General features: G+C 43.5%; 1 protein-coding gene across 1 annotated transcript in view; it reads right to left on the bottom strand.

The window, feature by feature from the left end:
• The window catches only part of SETBP1 (SET binding protein 1), a 378,300-nt gene that overhangs the window by 181,582 nt on the left and 180,483 nt on the right, over positions 1 to 16,235 (bottom strand). Inside the window, exon 3 of the mRNA XM_022561823.3 lies at positions 6,014 to 6,067. Coding sequence (XP_022417531.2) covers positions 6,014 to 6,067 — 54 coding nt within the window. The remainder of the gene's footprint in view (positions 1 to 6,013; positions 6,068 to 16,235) is intronic.

Below are 16,235 nucleotides of genomic sequence, written 5' to 3'. Positions count from 1 at the left end.
CTGGGTGCTCTGGAAAATCCCGAGCTTCCTTTTCCATCTTTACGACTGTTGACTCTGAGCCTGTAGGCAGCGGATGTGCATGGGAGCAGAATCAGACAATGGGAATTCTGTTCTGAAGGACACTATCAACCCTGCAAGAACAAGCAACCTGGGAACTCAAGGATTTCACGCCTGCATTAAAAATTTCTGGGTTAGGACTCGTGGAGCCCAGGATATTTTGCAGATGGTTTAATCCCCTGATGGTCTATGAGTAGAACTGATTGTGGGGCCTGAGGAAAATGGAGTAAGGGTTCTTTCAGGGGTGACAAAGTCCCCCTCCTTTGAACACTGGGCGATAATCACACTTAATCCTGGAATGAACACAGTACCTTCTCAGCCTGTACTTCCTTTATGTTTATGGTCCCCTTATTTCTCCAACCAGCCTAGCAGCTACCAGGTCCACTGATTCTGCCCCTGTGCTTTATCTGGCATTCATCCCCTCAGGAACATGTCCACATTGACCCCAGCCCAGTTTCATTCCCTACTATGTCTCACATGGACCAATGGCACAGGCTTATTACTGGATCCCCTCTTCTTTTCATCACACCTACTAACTATGGTATAACCTTCTTGCATCACAGTTGCGACTCTTCCCCAGCCTCAAACCTTCAATGGCTACACTGTCCTCAGATGGATGTCACAATCTAAAATCTGGGTCCTTATTCAAACATAACAACTGTAAAATGCCATGTTAAGATAATCAGAGAAATCTGAACATGGACTGGGCATTAGAAAGTATTATGGAATGATTGTTATTTTTATAGGTGTGATAATGGCATTGTGATTGTATTTTTTAAGCCCTTATTTGTTAGAAAAGCTTACTGAATTACTTATGAATGAAATAACATGATGACTGGGATTTTTAAAAAATAGTCTCCCCAAATTTAAAATTAAAAAAAAAAAATATGTATCTGGGAGTATAGATGAAGTAAGACTGGCAAATGGTAATGATTACTGAAGCTGGCCCAGTGGTATGCAGGGAACCGATCACACCAACTCAGGAAAGCCGGCTGTCAAAGACTTTGCAAACAGGTTGTTAAACCATTGGCAGCTTAAAGTTGTTCACCATGGGGATATTTACACCACAGAAATCAGCAAATGCTCCAAATCAAGGCTTTTGTAACAATATATTAAAGTTGAATAATAGATAATAAAAGTTGAATAATATATGGAGGTTTATTAAACTATCATGTCTACTTTTGTATAAGTTTGAAAACTGCAATAATAGTTCATTAAAAAAAAAAAAAAGCTCAACTATTTTTCTGGACTTTGGAGACCTCCTGCAATTTGGTCCCAACCTAATTTGCAGCTATATCTTCACCATACTCCCTCTGAACCAGGGTAATTAAAGCATTCCAAGTCTCCAGACCATACCCAAGCATCTCCACCCTTGGTTTGGTCTTCATCCAGGCTTCCCCTGCCCTGGAGTAAGTTCACCGCCTCACTTCCTTCTCAGCTATCATGGCACACGTACAATGAATGACATCTCTCCCTATAAGACTTCCCTTCTTGCTCTATACAGATATAATTTCTCTTTCTTCTCAATTCTTAAATAATTTAACCTGTACTTTTCTATCAAAAGAAAAAGTTGAGTTCACTGTGTGTGGCAGGCATCATGCTAGGTTGCTTTCACAATATTGTCTCACGACAATTTGAGCCCCACAACAATCTGTGGGATAAGCTGCACAGCTTTTTTGCTTGATAAGGAAAATGAGGATTAAAGCCACTAGGTAACTTCCCCAGGTTCACAAAGCTAATAGTAGTGGCAGAACATTCCAGAATTGTCAAAATTCTGGGGAAGAGTCTGTGCAGCAGGGAGCCCCACATAAAGGTCTCCATGGGTGCCTTTGAATGAAATGGCAGCTCAGTGACTGAAAGCCCTGTTTTCTCCACACTGAAAAATGTTTTTCTGTGTTCTGAGGTACTCTTCTTACCCTTCACTGCAAATGTCCCCTTGGCCATAATAGGAATGGACATTTTAGAAATTCCTTTAAAATGGCGACCCTTTATAGAACAGCTATTACACTTGCCTCCCAAAATCCTGTCATGAGGCATACTTGAAGTAAAACTCAACTTTTCCTGAAAGAAGTATCCTCTCTCCTCTGAGACAGTGAGGCATTTATGAAGCAGGTGAGGACCAAGTCCTTTTGTGGGTGCTCTCCTCTGTGGGGGATGGGTCTTCTCAGGGTTGCTTTCCTAGCACTGCAGCTGGACAGGTGAAACTTGCATCTGAGATTGGGCCCCACACTACAGTTATTTCTTCCCAGCATCCCCAACCTGGGCCCTTGTAAGCAGATGCTTAAATGCCCATGGGCACACATGGACACTTTACTACAAAATTTAAGCAACCTTCACATGTCTGTAGGAACTGAGAGATAAAGAAGAACTAAATGCCAAGAAGCCGTGGATGCTATTTGTATCTTAGATGAGAGCAGAGAATCTAGCAGTTGCCTTGGATTCCTCCTGGAGAGCTCAGCCTGCAAAAGGAATGGAATGTCTAGCAAGAGGGGCGTGGTAAATAAATGATGGTACTAGCAAGCGGACAAAAATAGCCAGTTGCTAGAAGATTTTCCAGTGACATGAAAAGCATGCAAACAAACAAAATAGAAGGTTAAAAAAGGCATATAAAATATGATTATCAATTTTTAAAAAAAATCCCATAGATGTGTATGTCTATGTACAGTAACTATTGTAAGACCATACCCCAAAATGTCATTACAAATATTTCTGGGGTGCAGAGATTTTTTTTCTTATTTTTTTATATTTTCCAAATTTCGTCTTTTTAGTTAATTTTTATAGTTAACATCCATCACCACACAGAATTACAAATTTTTTTCTTGTGATGAGAACTTTCAAGACCTACTCTTTTAATAACTTTCAAATATACAATATAGTACGATTAACTATAGTCACCATGCTGTACATTACACCCCCAGGACTTATTTATTTTATAACTAGAAGTTTGTACATTTTGACCACCTTCACACATTCCAAAATCTCTAGTGAACACTTATAGCTCTTAAACTGAGGGGAAAAAAAAAGAGTAAAAATAAAATGAAGAAGAAATCATACGATTGTGGGGCTTCTACTAAGGGAATGAGATGCCTCTTTTTATTCCTTTTGGGGATGGAGAGAGATGGTCTGGCAAAGGGAGATGAGGGTCCTCATTTCTAATCATCCGAAGGCAAGAAAAGAGGTCGGGACTCAAGTGTGTTCATTCCTTTAAAGGCAGGAAGAACAAGGCGTTGGAAAATGAATGATGTGTTTGGGGGGAACCAAATGGAAGAGAAGAGTGTGGGTGACTTAGGTGTGAATTTCAGGAGCATTTCCATTTGTGCTTTTTAAACCTGCTGAGACTAGTAGCCTCCGGTCAGACAGCTCTCCCCGTGTGGCTCAGAGGCCAAGCTCGCTGGCCTGGGAGAACTCCCACCGCTAATGTACGGGCCGTAGAATCTCAGCACTGGGCTCTACCTTCAAAGTAATGTGTTTATTTCCAGGAATGAACATGGTGTCTTTACAAACCAATAATCACAGGGAGAAAGGCTGATAGTCACCTCCTTACCCTCCTTTTCTCTATCTGGATGCAGAAAGGAGAAGAGAGACAAGAAGAGGCCAGCCTCATACAATCACCCCTCTCCACACTTTCTAAGTGGAGGGGCAGCAAAGATTAGGGAGGAAATCATGACTATTTCCCTTAAGAGGCTGCAGCAGGACGGGCTTCAAGGGAAAAAAAAGACAAAAACTCTTCTATGCACGTGGTGAATGTGGACTATGTGAAAGCTGACAGGCCCACTGACAGTGAGCCCAGGGAGGGGCCCTCAGCAAGTTCCCTCCTGAAAGTCAGTGACAGTGCCTGGAAGGAAACACGACCATGAATGATTGTGGACATCAGGATGCCTGGGGCTCAGTTTCACCTGAAACCCAAAGAGAGAAGGGAAAATGACAACAGAAGCCAACGATGTGGTGCAGTGGGGCCAGAAGGAGGCAGCCCCAAGCTTGTGGGCAGTGCTCTGCTTCTCTTTGGAAAAGCACCCGAGAGGGTGGTGTTGACTAGGTGTTGACACATCAGGCCCTTTTTGATTCAGGAACAACACTGCAGAACTGACTTTTTGATCTGGGTACTACACTCTAGCCACAAGGTTCCAGGGCTTCCTGGCCTCGGGAACACACATCCTGAGGAGTGAAAAATATGCATTTATATTCCAGCCTTGGGGGGATGACACACAAATGGAATAATGTGGAAAGGTCAGATGGAAGCAGGGGAGTGAGCCATCTGTACCAACCACCTGCGGGGTTATCTGTGGGGAGGGCAGGGAAGCTGCCTTTCTAGGATCATGGCCTCAAATGTTGTGGACAGACCCCCAATATACTAACTTAATAGTTCATTTTAAATCTAATATCTTTAGAAATGTGGCTCAACAAACATGGAGAGAATATGATCAAGTCAGAAACAATGTCAAAACCACACACACACACACACACACACACACACACACACACACACCTTCCATAAAATCAGTCTCCACTATGTAACCTTTTCAAGCCACAAAACAACATCACACAGAGCCTTTTTTCCCTTTATTTTTATAAATTTCCAGATAAAAATAAATATTTAGCTGAGATAAATATTTATCCCACTGCTTTGTGAGAGTATGTGTGGAGGTGGGTGGGATATGGGTAAATGCTGATTTTCTTTTGTTTTTGTTTTATATTCCCTGAGATCACCTGAAAGTTTGTGTGAATTATATGAATAAGTACTTGAATAAATCGTCATTTTTCAGTATTGTCAAAAGGCTTCCTTACTATCTATTTTTAAAACCCCATTGCATCCTGACAGAAGGATCAACAAGCTGTGATCAAAACACCCCAAACCGTACATGGATTTATCTTTAACTCTCACCAACGGGGCCCTTTATTTTGTTCATTCTCTCCCTCAAGCCTCTTGCTCCACTCCCATTCTGGTTCTTAGCTCTCTGAGTGGTCTGGGGCCTCTTCTCCCCAGGACTTGGGATCTCAGCACCACACATGGGAGAAGTGTAGTGAGGGTACAGTGAGTTCTTGGATGTAAAACATATTTAAAGAAGAAAATATCCCCAAGTATATGGAATTATTGTTATTAGAAATTACCTGCTCTGCCCTTGGGAGTCTCTGCAGAGGTGCAGCAGGTGGGGCCTTGGGCAGCACTGAGTTGGGGAGTGACAGGAAGTTTCCTATTGAAAGGGGGACAGAGGAAGGGATGGAGCATCTCAGCTCTTGCTCTTGGATTTACCTATCTTTGCATACACACTCTATCTATACTAGGATCCATGGGGAACACAAGGACTTTGTGTGTCTGTCGTGCATTTGTTGTGTGTGTGTGTTGGTGGTTATGCATTTGTGTGGTGACAGTAAGCTCCCTTCCAAAGACAGGGAGGGTGATTTTCCATCTTCACCACTGCCAGGGAGGTCCCCAGAGAGCCCTTTCTTGTGCCGCTTGTGGCTTGCTCATAGTGACCTCCAAAAAAGCATTCTGGCCAGAGATAATAATGGCTTGTTTCCTAACCAAGATCAGCAAAACTCAACCATCTGCCTCTGCAGAAGTCTGAGATTAACCTGGCTGCCAGACCATGGCTACAAGGCATTTGCTCACAAAGATTCCACAAATATGAGTATCCTGTCCCAACGAGGAGAAATGCAGGAGAGAACCTCACCCTCTACCTCCTTGGTTTAACGCTTTCCTGAGCTGAATCACCCACCACCACGCTTTCCAAGCAGCTTGGTCTACATTCTTGTGTACTATAAAATATTAAAGACGCAGAAACAGGTTGTTTTGCTCATGATGAGATGGGAGGAGCCAGAGGGAGAGGACAAACTACCAAGTCATTGTCAAGGTTGGTTCCTTAAGTCAGAGAAGCTGGAAATCCAAGGTGGGGGGTTTGTGCCCTGGTGCCAACTTTGTTTGCTCACAATTCATAAAAGGATCAGTGGAACTTACCTGTGGCTGAAATCCTTTGAGGTCGCTGGCTGCAAGGTCACTGGCTGGGAGGAGCTGGAAAAGAACAAAGGAGTCTTCCTTAGTGATACTTCTCACAGTTTGCGTACAGTGTCCCCAGAACAACTGATCGGCAATGGACTCACCAGAGCCCAGATCTGGAGCTAAAGCAGCAGAATCACAAAAGGCAAATGTGGTGCTTCTGGGATAGGAGCCTGGACTGAATGGCCTTCTCACCTTGTGTCTACTCAATCTCTGACTATCTCTGCTGCCCTCTCCTACCTTCTTTCTAGGTGCCACTAATTCTTCAGAGCCTTAAGTTAGGGATCATGAACTATGGATGGACTCCATCAAGTCCACAGACTCCCTGAGATTTTAAGTACAAATTACGTGTGAGTCCATACACTTCCTTAGGGAGAAGGTCCCTGACTTATTTCCTATTATCAAATTATTCTGTGATATGACAAGTAAAAGAGACAGTTAAAGGCCCATCTCCTCTGGGAGGGCTGTTGCTTCTTCTTCTTCCTCTTCTTTTTTAAAACTCAGACCAGTGAAAATGACCCTTTCCTCTCTGCAGCTGCACATGACTCAGTTTCCCTTTATCGTACATTGCCTTTGATTTTATATGTTATTGAGGTATTCATAGCTTATGCCTCCAACTATTACACACAATGTTAGATGAGGAGAGTCAGGTTATGTATTTTCTGTATCTCTGTGTTTAATCAATATTAAAGGGTAAAGTTAAGGTTTTAATATTTTTGCATGCTCTCCAGAAAGCACTCAATGGAATCATAAATTAATAGAATAATCACGTTCTTTACTGTTGCTCAAAAATGCTGGGAAAATGGGCTAAAGAGAAAAAAAGGCAGATGCTTATTTTGATTCAAGGTGTGTGACTGCTAGCTTTGTTAGGCCTGGAGAGCGTCTGTGAAAACTAGGAAAGATTTCATATTTGCTGTAACAATATTTTGTTTGGTTCAAGAAAGAGAGGAAGTCACGCTGGGCTGTAGTGCCTCCAGCCCTCAGAAAAGCTCACCTGGGCTCCCTAGCTTCTCTCAATGACTTTGCCAAAAATGATGCACAATGTGTGTAAACTCTGGGATGGAGCAGGAAGGAGGTAGAGAATGTACGTACCTCTCTCCCCACACCCAGGCCTGCAGGCAGGATTCCCCAAGTGGCATTTGCCTGGAAAGGTGGCACCATCCTGAGAGAGAGCCAGCTCAGCCCCTGGCTGCACACACAGCCAAGCAACAAGCCGTGAGGGTACCTGACGAGACACTGGGGGCTGAACATAATTATACAGCATCTCTGCCTTCAAGGAACATACAATTTGGTCCAAGGGTAAGACACGCATGTGTCAGTGTGAGCAAAGTGTAGTAGGGTGTTAGTGTCAAACTGTGAACAACGTAAGGCAAGGAAGGTCAGGGTAGGGTTGCTGAAATAAGCTGGAGTTTGAACTGAGCCTTGAAAATGGACAGGTGGCAAGGCGGGGAGCCGCTTCAAGTCGGCAGTGGGGAGAAGATGTGGAAAAGGGGTTTACCAACCCCAGCACAGCTCCCTTTGCGTCTGTTCTCTGCCAGCTGTGGCATGCATTAAGGAAGAAGGGAGGGAATCATGATACATCGAGGATCGCCTGGGTGCCCAGCACAGTGGTTGCTGCTTTATAGAATTTTTATTTTTTAATCTTCATAAATCCCTCATGAAATACAAAGTATCTCCACTTTATGGATGGGAAAATTGAGACTTATGGAGGTTAAAAAACCTTTTTTAGGTCACACAGGTAGAACACATATTTGGGATTTAAATCCAACAGTATATTATCCCAAAGCTTATCCTCTTTCTTCTTTAACATGATGCCTCTGGTGGAGGCACACTGGAGATAATTTGTTGAGGAGACATGACATAGGAAAAAAGATGAGGGCCAGACTGTTAGTCAAATGAGCCACAGGCAGGAACATAAAATGTGTGCCCCTATGAATGACCCTTAACTAACCCTTCCTTTCAGACACTATTTTATTTAATTGGTAACAACAATCTACTTTTCAGGACTTGTCAATATGGCTTAGGGCCTCTGATTCAAGCACAGGTTGGGATGGAGCTGGGGAGGAGGGACAGACAGGCTAGGGTGATGTATGGGCATGGGAGTGACCTCTGCAAGAACAGGGCCGCAGACATGTGTTAGTGTATAGGGCTCAGGTCTCAAACTCTCCAGGCCCTGGAAGTCGAGCTGGCAGGGACTCTTCTACTGCATTTTCACGAGGTTCACCAGGCAGACAGAAGAAGTAAGCCCCAAATATCTAGTTCTTCCCAGTTCTGAGATGCTGCAACAGAAGATAAACCACAAGGGTGTTCATGGCATCTTAGCATATGTACTATTCCCTCACGTTAGTGGTTTGGGATTGAGAAATGACCATATCCACTTTGAATGGAAATAAAGATACAGAATTTTTGGTTATTATTCCTTAGGTCCCCTGCTCAGCAAAGTTAGGATCTATCCCATCCTCCCTGGAAAACTTACATCTTACATCCTCTTTCCCCTCTCTTAAGCAGAAGAAAGATGCGTGCAATTTAGTTATTATTATTATTTTTTTTGGCGGTGGGGGGGTCGTGCCTTGTGGCATGCAGGATCTTAGTTCCCCAACCAGGAATCGAACCCGTGCCCCTGCAGTGGAAGCACGAAGTCCTAACCACTGGACACCAGGGAATTCCCGCAATTTAGGTCTTAATTACTTAAACTTCTCTTTTGTATATATTTTGTATTTTCCTTTTTTTCGCCTAACAAGCCCATGCCCAACAAGACCATAGTTTATATAAATCTTACATAACTTCTGCATTTCTCAAAGTGTTAAGAAGAGTCTGGACAAACAGTCATTAAGTACCTGTTGGTCAAATGACTTACAAGAAAAGTGGGGAATATTGTCAAACTAGAGGTGAGGGCTAGAATGACTAAGTTACTGGGAAGTGTGAGAGACAGCTTATGACATGCTTCAAGCTGACAAGAGGAAATGACACCTAGAATACTCAGCACCTAGAGCATTTCCTGCATGAAACAGCATTCAAATATCTGAATGAATTAATCAGTAGGGGAGGCTGAGGCATGGCGGAGAAGAGATGAGAATGTGCTTCCACAAATCACTGCCCTAAAAAGCACTGATCCAGACCCGGTCCAAACTGTCCCCACCCCCCCACCCCACCCCCCGACCAGACCCCTTCCTCATTCTGTCCCACAGAAAAAGAGTTCACTGCTCAGACCATCCTAGCCGTGTGGGGAGGGATCCAGGACAGGGAGGCGAAGAGGGAGGAAATGCATTCCGCCATGGCTCTGGGGACTGCAGTCAGGTTGCAGTTAATGAAAAGGATCCTGCCTTTTCCCAGGATGGCTAAATGTCTGCACTGCTCCCAGAAAAAGGGTTGGGTGGGTGTGGGGGAGAAAGGCAGACAGAATTACATTTAAAAGGCAAAGGAAGGAGAAAATTCTTTCATCTCTCTGGTGGAGCTGGGCAGCATCCTTGGGCCCTGTCTCAAACCATTCTCATTCCTGACACGTCTCCCTGCTCTCTGGAACAGTCCACATTCAGAATATTATGATGATGACCCTGCTTTCCATTTTTGAGGAGCTGCAGTTTCTCTCTTGGTGCAAGTTCAATTTTTTTTCTTGGTCTCTCCAAGCCCAAAGGGCAGGCTGGGGAGCAGGGGGACTGGGGGAAGATGAAGGAAACTGTGGGACCCTCAGGTGAGAGAAATACCTTCAGCTTCACAAGCAGAGGCATTCTGCTGGCATTCCTCTCACACCCAGCTTCCTGAACAGGATTCTCCCTTTGCTTCCCACACCACCATAAGTCACCCCCAGCACAGCTGCAGCCCGCATCACCCTGGGATCTCCGTGGGCCTCAGACTGCCCCTCAAATAGCTTCTTTTTTACCTGCTAAATTCTACAGCTTCCAGAGCTTCCTTCAAAAGAGGGGAGGAAGCTGCTCCACTTTTCTCTGTGTCCTCCAGCCCCAGGAGTATCACTTCCCCTCTTCTGGCCCCTCATCAAAAGGACACACTGCATCCGGTAAGGGAGTCCCTGACACAAAATGGGGAGTGGGGGGGGACTCACGCTGGACATCTGGCTGAAAGGATCCCAGTCTTGTAGACATGCAGCTGGACACACTGAAACCCGGTTGTGCTAGGGATCCTCTAGGTTATTTGCTCTTCTCAAATATTCCCTCCCCGTGGGCCAGAAAAGTAGATGACAACATGTGAGCTAGATGGATGGGTGGATGGGTGGATGCGGCGGTAGGCAGGTACACAGATAAAGAAAACAGAGCAAAGACGGCTTCGGGGAAAACAAATGACCCTGTTTTAAATTTCCCTTAAAGACACCATCCTTTCATTAAATGCGTTTTTTACCTCACCTGTCCTCTTTTCAATCTGTGCTCCTTTCCCTTTTCTATTTTGTAGGAAATTGATTTTTTCCCCCTCTTTATTTTGTGAAGTGTCACTTGCTTCTTACTTTGGCTACAGGATGGAACATGAACCACATCCCACTCCAATCCCTCAAATGACAAAACAGTTGGGGACAGCCTGTGTGGAAGGCAGCCTCCCAGCAAGGGAGATAAACACCCAATTACGTGTGTGATTGGGGTTGTTAGAAACCAACTAGAAACCGAGGTCCAGAAAGAGTAAGTGGCTTACCCAGTGAAAAAGCAGAAACAACAAATCCAACCATATGTAGGCAACCCAAAGAAAGTTTTAGATGACCTAACACTTGGGGACTGGGAGATTCAAATCGGGAGGGGAGAGTGGCAGGGGTTAAGACAGAGAAAAGGAAAAAAAGTTAAGGAAGAAAGCTTGGTTTCTACCAAGCAACAGGCTCTGGAACCACCAACCATGAGTAAGCCTGCAATAGAGTTCCAGGCACACAGAAGGAAATGTGGAAATTGAATTAAGGGAGGTAAAATGGAACCAACAGGTTGCTATTCCTCACAGGATGATAACTGGAACACTGCTGTACAAAAGTTAGACTCAGAGGGAGAAGACTCATGTCTTGGCCCCGGGTCTGCCTCCACTCACTATGGGATCTGTTTTGGGGTCACTTCACTTATTCAGGTCTTGTTTTACCACCTATAAAGTGAATTCTGTGTTCCCTCTGACCCCACAGTTCCAGTGCCCCAGTGTGTGTCTCTTACCTCAGGGATAAAAGAGATGGAACAGACTCTAGATTATCTAGTCTCCTCTCTCTTTTTTTTCCAGGAACTTTTCCCCACTAAACACTTCTAAGAGGTTGTCTACATTCTCTGGAGGAACTTCTAATCAGAAGGACAGATGGGAGGGCAATGAGATAGTCTTGTACTGTGTCTCTGTTATTGGTGTGCAAATAGGAACTTAGAGAGTGGTCACTCAGGCTGCTACACGGGGTCACCATCCCAGTGAGGTTGCAGTCACATCCACATCCAAGCTAAAGGTAAACAACCTTACAATTTGGAAAGCATTAGTTCTAACTGCCAAAGCATTTAGGGTGGGTGATGCAGGGGCCAGGCAGCCAGCTTCCTCCCAGCCTAAGAAGTAAGTTACACACTCGAAGTGGCCATCCTAGCTGGGCTGAGTGTCCTTTTGCTAAATCCCCTCACTCTCATGAAATTTTAAAGGTTAAACCTGAAACCACTGATACCTCCAGTCTTACTTTCAGGTTCTGTTCCAAAGAGCAACAAGGATGGCTAATAATAACTGAATATAACTCCAAGCAAGCCTGGTCTTGATTGCTTATATTTTTCTTGTATTATCTTTTAAATAATGGCGTTCTAATATTTATAGATGAGATTTGTAACAAATTCCCCTAGACATGTAGCCAAAAGAGCTTATACATTTTTTTTTAAAGATTCCATGTGTGATCTTGCAAGATCACACATATAACCTATGTTCTTATTTGGTTGTTGTCCAAGACACAGCTATTTCAACTTCTGGGTGAGAATGTATTTAATCTTTCCTGCAGATTAGAGCTATAAGTATCGAGCTTAATGAAAGAAGAGGCCTCTGAATGCCCTAATCTAGAACTCACTGAGACAAGAAGTCTTGTTTTATGTTATTTGAAGCTGGTGAATCTACAGAAGTTCACCCTGCACTTTTTGAACTTCCCAGTAAAATTCTTTGTAAATGTCTTGTTCTGCAGACCAAGGAAACTGGATTTCAAGGATGGAGGGCATCTTGTGTGGTGTTGGGTGGGAAGTTTACAGAGGTAAACCTGGTATAAACTGGTGACATGAATGTTCATATCCTCATTTATTACGCATTTTGGTAAGAAGTAGCTCAAGCGGGTTAAGTCGTTTCTGAGGTTACACCATTTGCAGGTGGTAGGGAGGCACAGGAGCCTGGTTTGGAGGATGTGTGTTCCCTTTCACTACATCCTAATACTCCATGAGCCCCACTATTTTTTGAATGTGTATTAATAGAGGTTCTATCAGGTCCTATATGATGCCTCTGATGTTTCAAAATGAACCATGCATAGGAAATTTACAGAAGAGTGGTTTTCAAACTGTGCTCTAAGGAGCCCATCCCACTTTAGCCAGAACAGCACACCTCTTATTGGCATTTCATACTGGACTTCCATTTAAGATCTATTTGATTTAAAACTTTATAAAAAATAAAATTGGAATGCACTTATCTTAAAAGAGAAGGCCCCTACATAGGTGAAGAAGCCACTCCCAGTGCTAACAGAATATACCTGGGGGAAGAGAATTAACCAGCTCATCTCTTTAAAGATGCTAAGACAGTCATCTCTTACTAGGATTGGAATGGATGCATGAGCAGACCTCATTTTTAAGAACACAGCCTTTAATACTTGCCATGAGTTATTCATCGGGAAAATGTTTTATCTTCTTTTCTTTCCATTTTCTGAAAGCAGTGATGTCTATTCTTTTCATCTGAAGTTCAGCAAACTATACACTTAAGAAAGCATAGCTAACTTACCAGGAAAGAAAGGAGCTAGAGATGTGTTGCTTCTCAGGAGCACAATCTGGGCTATAGGTTCTTTCCTTCGAACTAAATGCAAAATTCACGTTCCATTGGAAGCATCTGTGGGCTGTTCCCAAAGTCAGTAAAAGGCCAGTAAAGGAGGTTCCCACACTGAACGTACGCCAAGAAAAGCCGGATACTGGGGAGAATCCATCCATATCTCTGCCTTCACATCATGTACTGAATTTCTGCTTAGAACTGACCAGATGATCTGCTCGCTTGGCTCGAAGGCTAGTATTGAAGCTTTATAATGCATCCCCTTGGCAAATCCAAGGAAATTGATTTACACCCCTGGGCTCACTCAGCAGCAGAGAATGGAAAAGTCAGAAGGTGCTTGCTTCAGAGCGTATCTGAGTACTGGAGTCAAAAGCTTGGCTGCTCAGCTCAGTGTAGCCAACTTGGCTGAGAATCTGGGCCCCTCAGGCCAAATCTAGAGCAATTAATCACAATTACAGGTGAATATCTAAAAGGGATAAAGTCAAGCTGGACCCAGTGATAGCTGGCCTTATAGCTGAAGGTAGCCACAGCTTTTATAAGCCTCAGGTAAAGTGGAAGGATCTCCTCTTTTGAAAGCCTACCCTGAACTCTTGGCAATTATAAAATAAAAAAAATAATTGATTTTTCAGAATGTACTTTTGCCTGTTATTGTACCAGGTAGATGCTTTAACTCTATTATTCCTCTTAATCTTCACATTATTAATGCAGGTTAGTATTATTTTCACCAGTTCACAGTTGAGCAAACTGAGGCTCAAATCGGTTAACTAATTTGTCCAGGGTTATAGGGGCAAAAAGTGGCAGAACTGGAATTTGAACATAGCTCCAAATCCTGACAAGTCCAGTCCTCTAAGGCATCCATGACCCCCTCAGGAATCCCTAAATGGAGTGGGGCTTTCTCCCTCCCTACTCTGTCAGGGAGTCATCCCTGGCACAGGGACATTGGAACCACTGACAGCCAGGCCCCAGATGACCCACCGTGCAGGTAGGATCCAGGCTTCCCACTTCCCATCAGCCCCATGCAGGCTCACAGTGTAGGCATCTAAGTAACATCTTGATCTTCTCCTCACATTTCTCTGAACTCAAGTTGACTTTTTTCAAAGAAGCTTCGTTCCTGAACCCTGGCTGACCAAGGACTCACCAGAGTCTGCACTGTAATGCTGTACACTAATCATCACGTGGATATCCATTCTCTCCCTAACCAAGTTTACCCCCTCTACCTCCCTTCCTGCTTTCCTTCCTTCCTTCCTCCTTTTCTTTTTTCTTCTAGCTAATAAGGGTGTGCCAGGTTCTAGGCACCATCGCAGATGCTGGGAATCCCCGTAAACTACTAAATGCTTTCCAGGGATCAGCTCCTATTATTAATTCTTCTGGAGAACCTCATAAGGCAGTACTATGATTATACCCATTTTATAAATAAGAAAGCAGAAACTTAGCTACATTAAGTAGCTCATTCAAAGTCACAAGAGAGTAACTGACAGATCCAGAGAACATGCTCAATTCCATCTGAAACCAAAGCCTATGTTCATTCTTAACTACTCCATACATGTGGCACTGCCGATAATCTAAATGCTGTCGTGGGTAACCTCATTCCACCTAGAAAAGACCTCTGCCTTTTAGAGACACATGCCAAGAGGTGGGCATTTATAAAAAAGGGCAACCAATGATGGGAAGAGGATAGTTGCATCCCAAGGAAGACTAATATCATTATGACCATATAAGTGGGCACTTTTAATAATACAGAAAAAGCCATCTCTGTTACTACAGGCAAGAAATGTGCTTTTATGTCATCTTCAAATCCAGCATAGCATGAGAACTAAAAGGAGCACAAGTTGTTAAGGATAGTCTGGCACTTGACAGAATCAAGGAACTGGACAACAGGAGGTAAGATCTTTAGGGAAGACAGACAACCATATTCAACAAAGATAGAGAAGTGAAACCCGAGTTCTCCCTCTCATTTTCAAGAAATAACCTTCACAAAACTAAAATTTAAAAGACGGTCTTTGTTTACCAAATACTTCTGCTTATGGTTTTCATTAGAAAGGTTATTACGTATTTTTAAAGAAGTAAATCAGGTTATTTGCTTATTTATTTTAATTAACCAAGTGGAACTTGTTTGTTTATATGCTTTGCTATTGGTTGAAATAAAAATCTCTTTGAGCTTCTACTTGAAAACTGTTTGCACAATTAATGTGCAATCTCTTTCACAAATGGTCCTGCTCTTGCCTTGCAAGACTGTACAACGTTACAGCCACTGTACGTGCTGTGTACTTACTTGGTCCTGCCATTCCCTAGGACAGGAGCTCTTTGAGGATCGAGACATCTGGCTATTTCCAGAATGATTCTTCACCATTAAAGATACTCTACAGAGTCTGCCACATCTTTCTAAAGTTGCTCCCCAGTATATTAAGCTTTAGATTCCTAGCATAACAACTTTGAAGGAGGCATGGTTCTCTGAAATACAGATATCCTTGCACTTCGTTAAAAATCTGTCCCTCTTGTATTTTATACAGGACTTCTGGAAGCAGCTGGTTCACCAGTAACTCTTCTTTGCTGGGGTGTGTATGTACCTGTTTCACATAGCCCTGCTGAGACTACAGTTTGCTAAAAATGGTTTTTTATGATTTTACTCTCAAGAACAAGATCATCTCAGAGTGGTATCTGGAAAACAGAGGTTTTCTTTTCATCAAAATCCATCGTATATGGATTATATCTCCCTGGATCTCTTCTCCTAATAAGATATCCTTTAACTGGTTCTCCCTGAAATCATGTGTGTGCCTGACTCACAGTCCCCCCAGTTTTGGACAAACTGCCCAGAATTTCCGGCTGGCTCAGCGTGGGGAAGCCTCTCTATATGCTACCCACTGAGACTGAGCAAAATGAGTGTAACACACAGATGCTACATCAGCAGGACAGGAAGTAGCTGCTAACTTAGTCTGAGACCCCTTTAATAATCATATGCCCAAGCCCTTTATTTATAGCACAAAGGGTCCACCACGCAGACTAATGATGTTCACTTTTGCAGCTACATTTGGCAATTCATTTGGTGACCTTGGGCAAGCCATGTCTCTGCCTGGCCCTTGGTACTCCCCGCCTCTGACGCGAGAAACTCTGTAAGATCACCTCATGATATGACAGGCTATGAATTCTGGAAAAGGCTATGGATGGCCCTGTCACTCACCCAAAGCATTGTTAGGCTTCACACAAATTGTCTATTACTAGAGGTACTTGGGGG

This window comes from Delphinapterus leucas, chromosome 14 (assembly GCF_059928025.1).
Source record: "Delphinapterus leucas isolate spDelLeu-1000000601 "Yukka" chromosome 14, BTC_Dleu_Yukka2, whole genome shotgun sequence".
NCBI classification, from domain to species: domain Eukaryota; kingdom Metazoa; phylum Chordata; class Mammalia; order Artiodactyla; family Monodontidae; genus Delphinapterus; species Delphinapterus leucas.
This window is presented reverse-complemented; position numbering and strand designations above follow the sequence as displayed.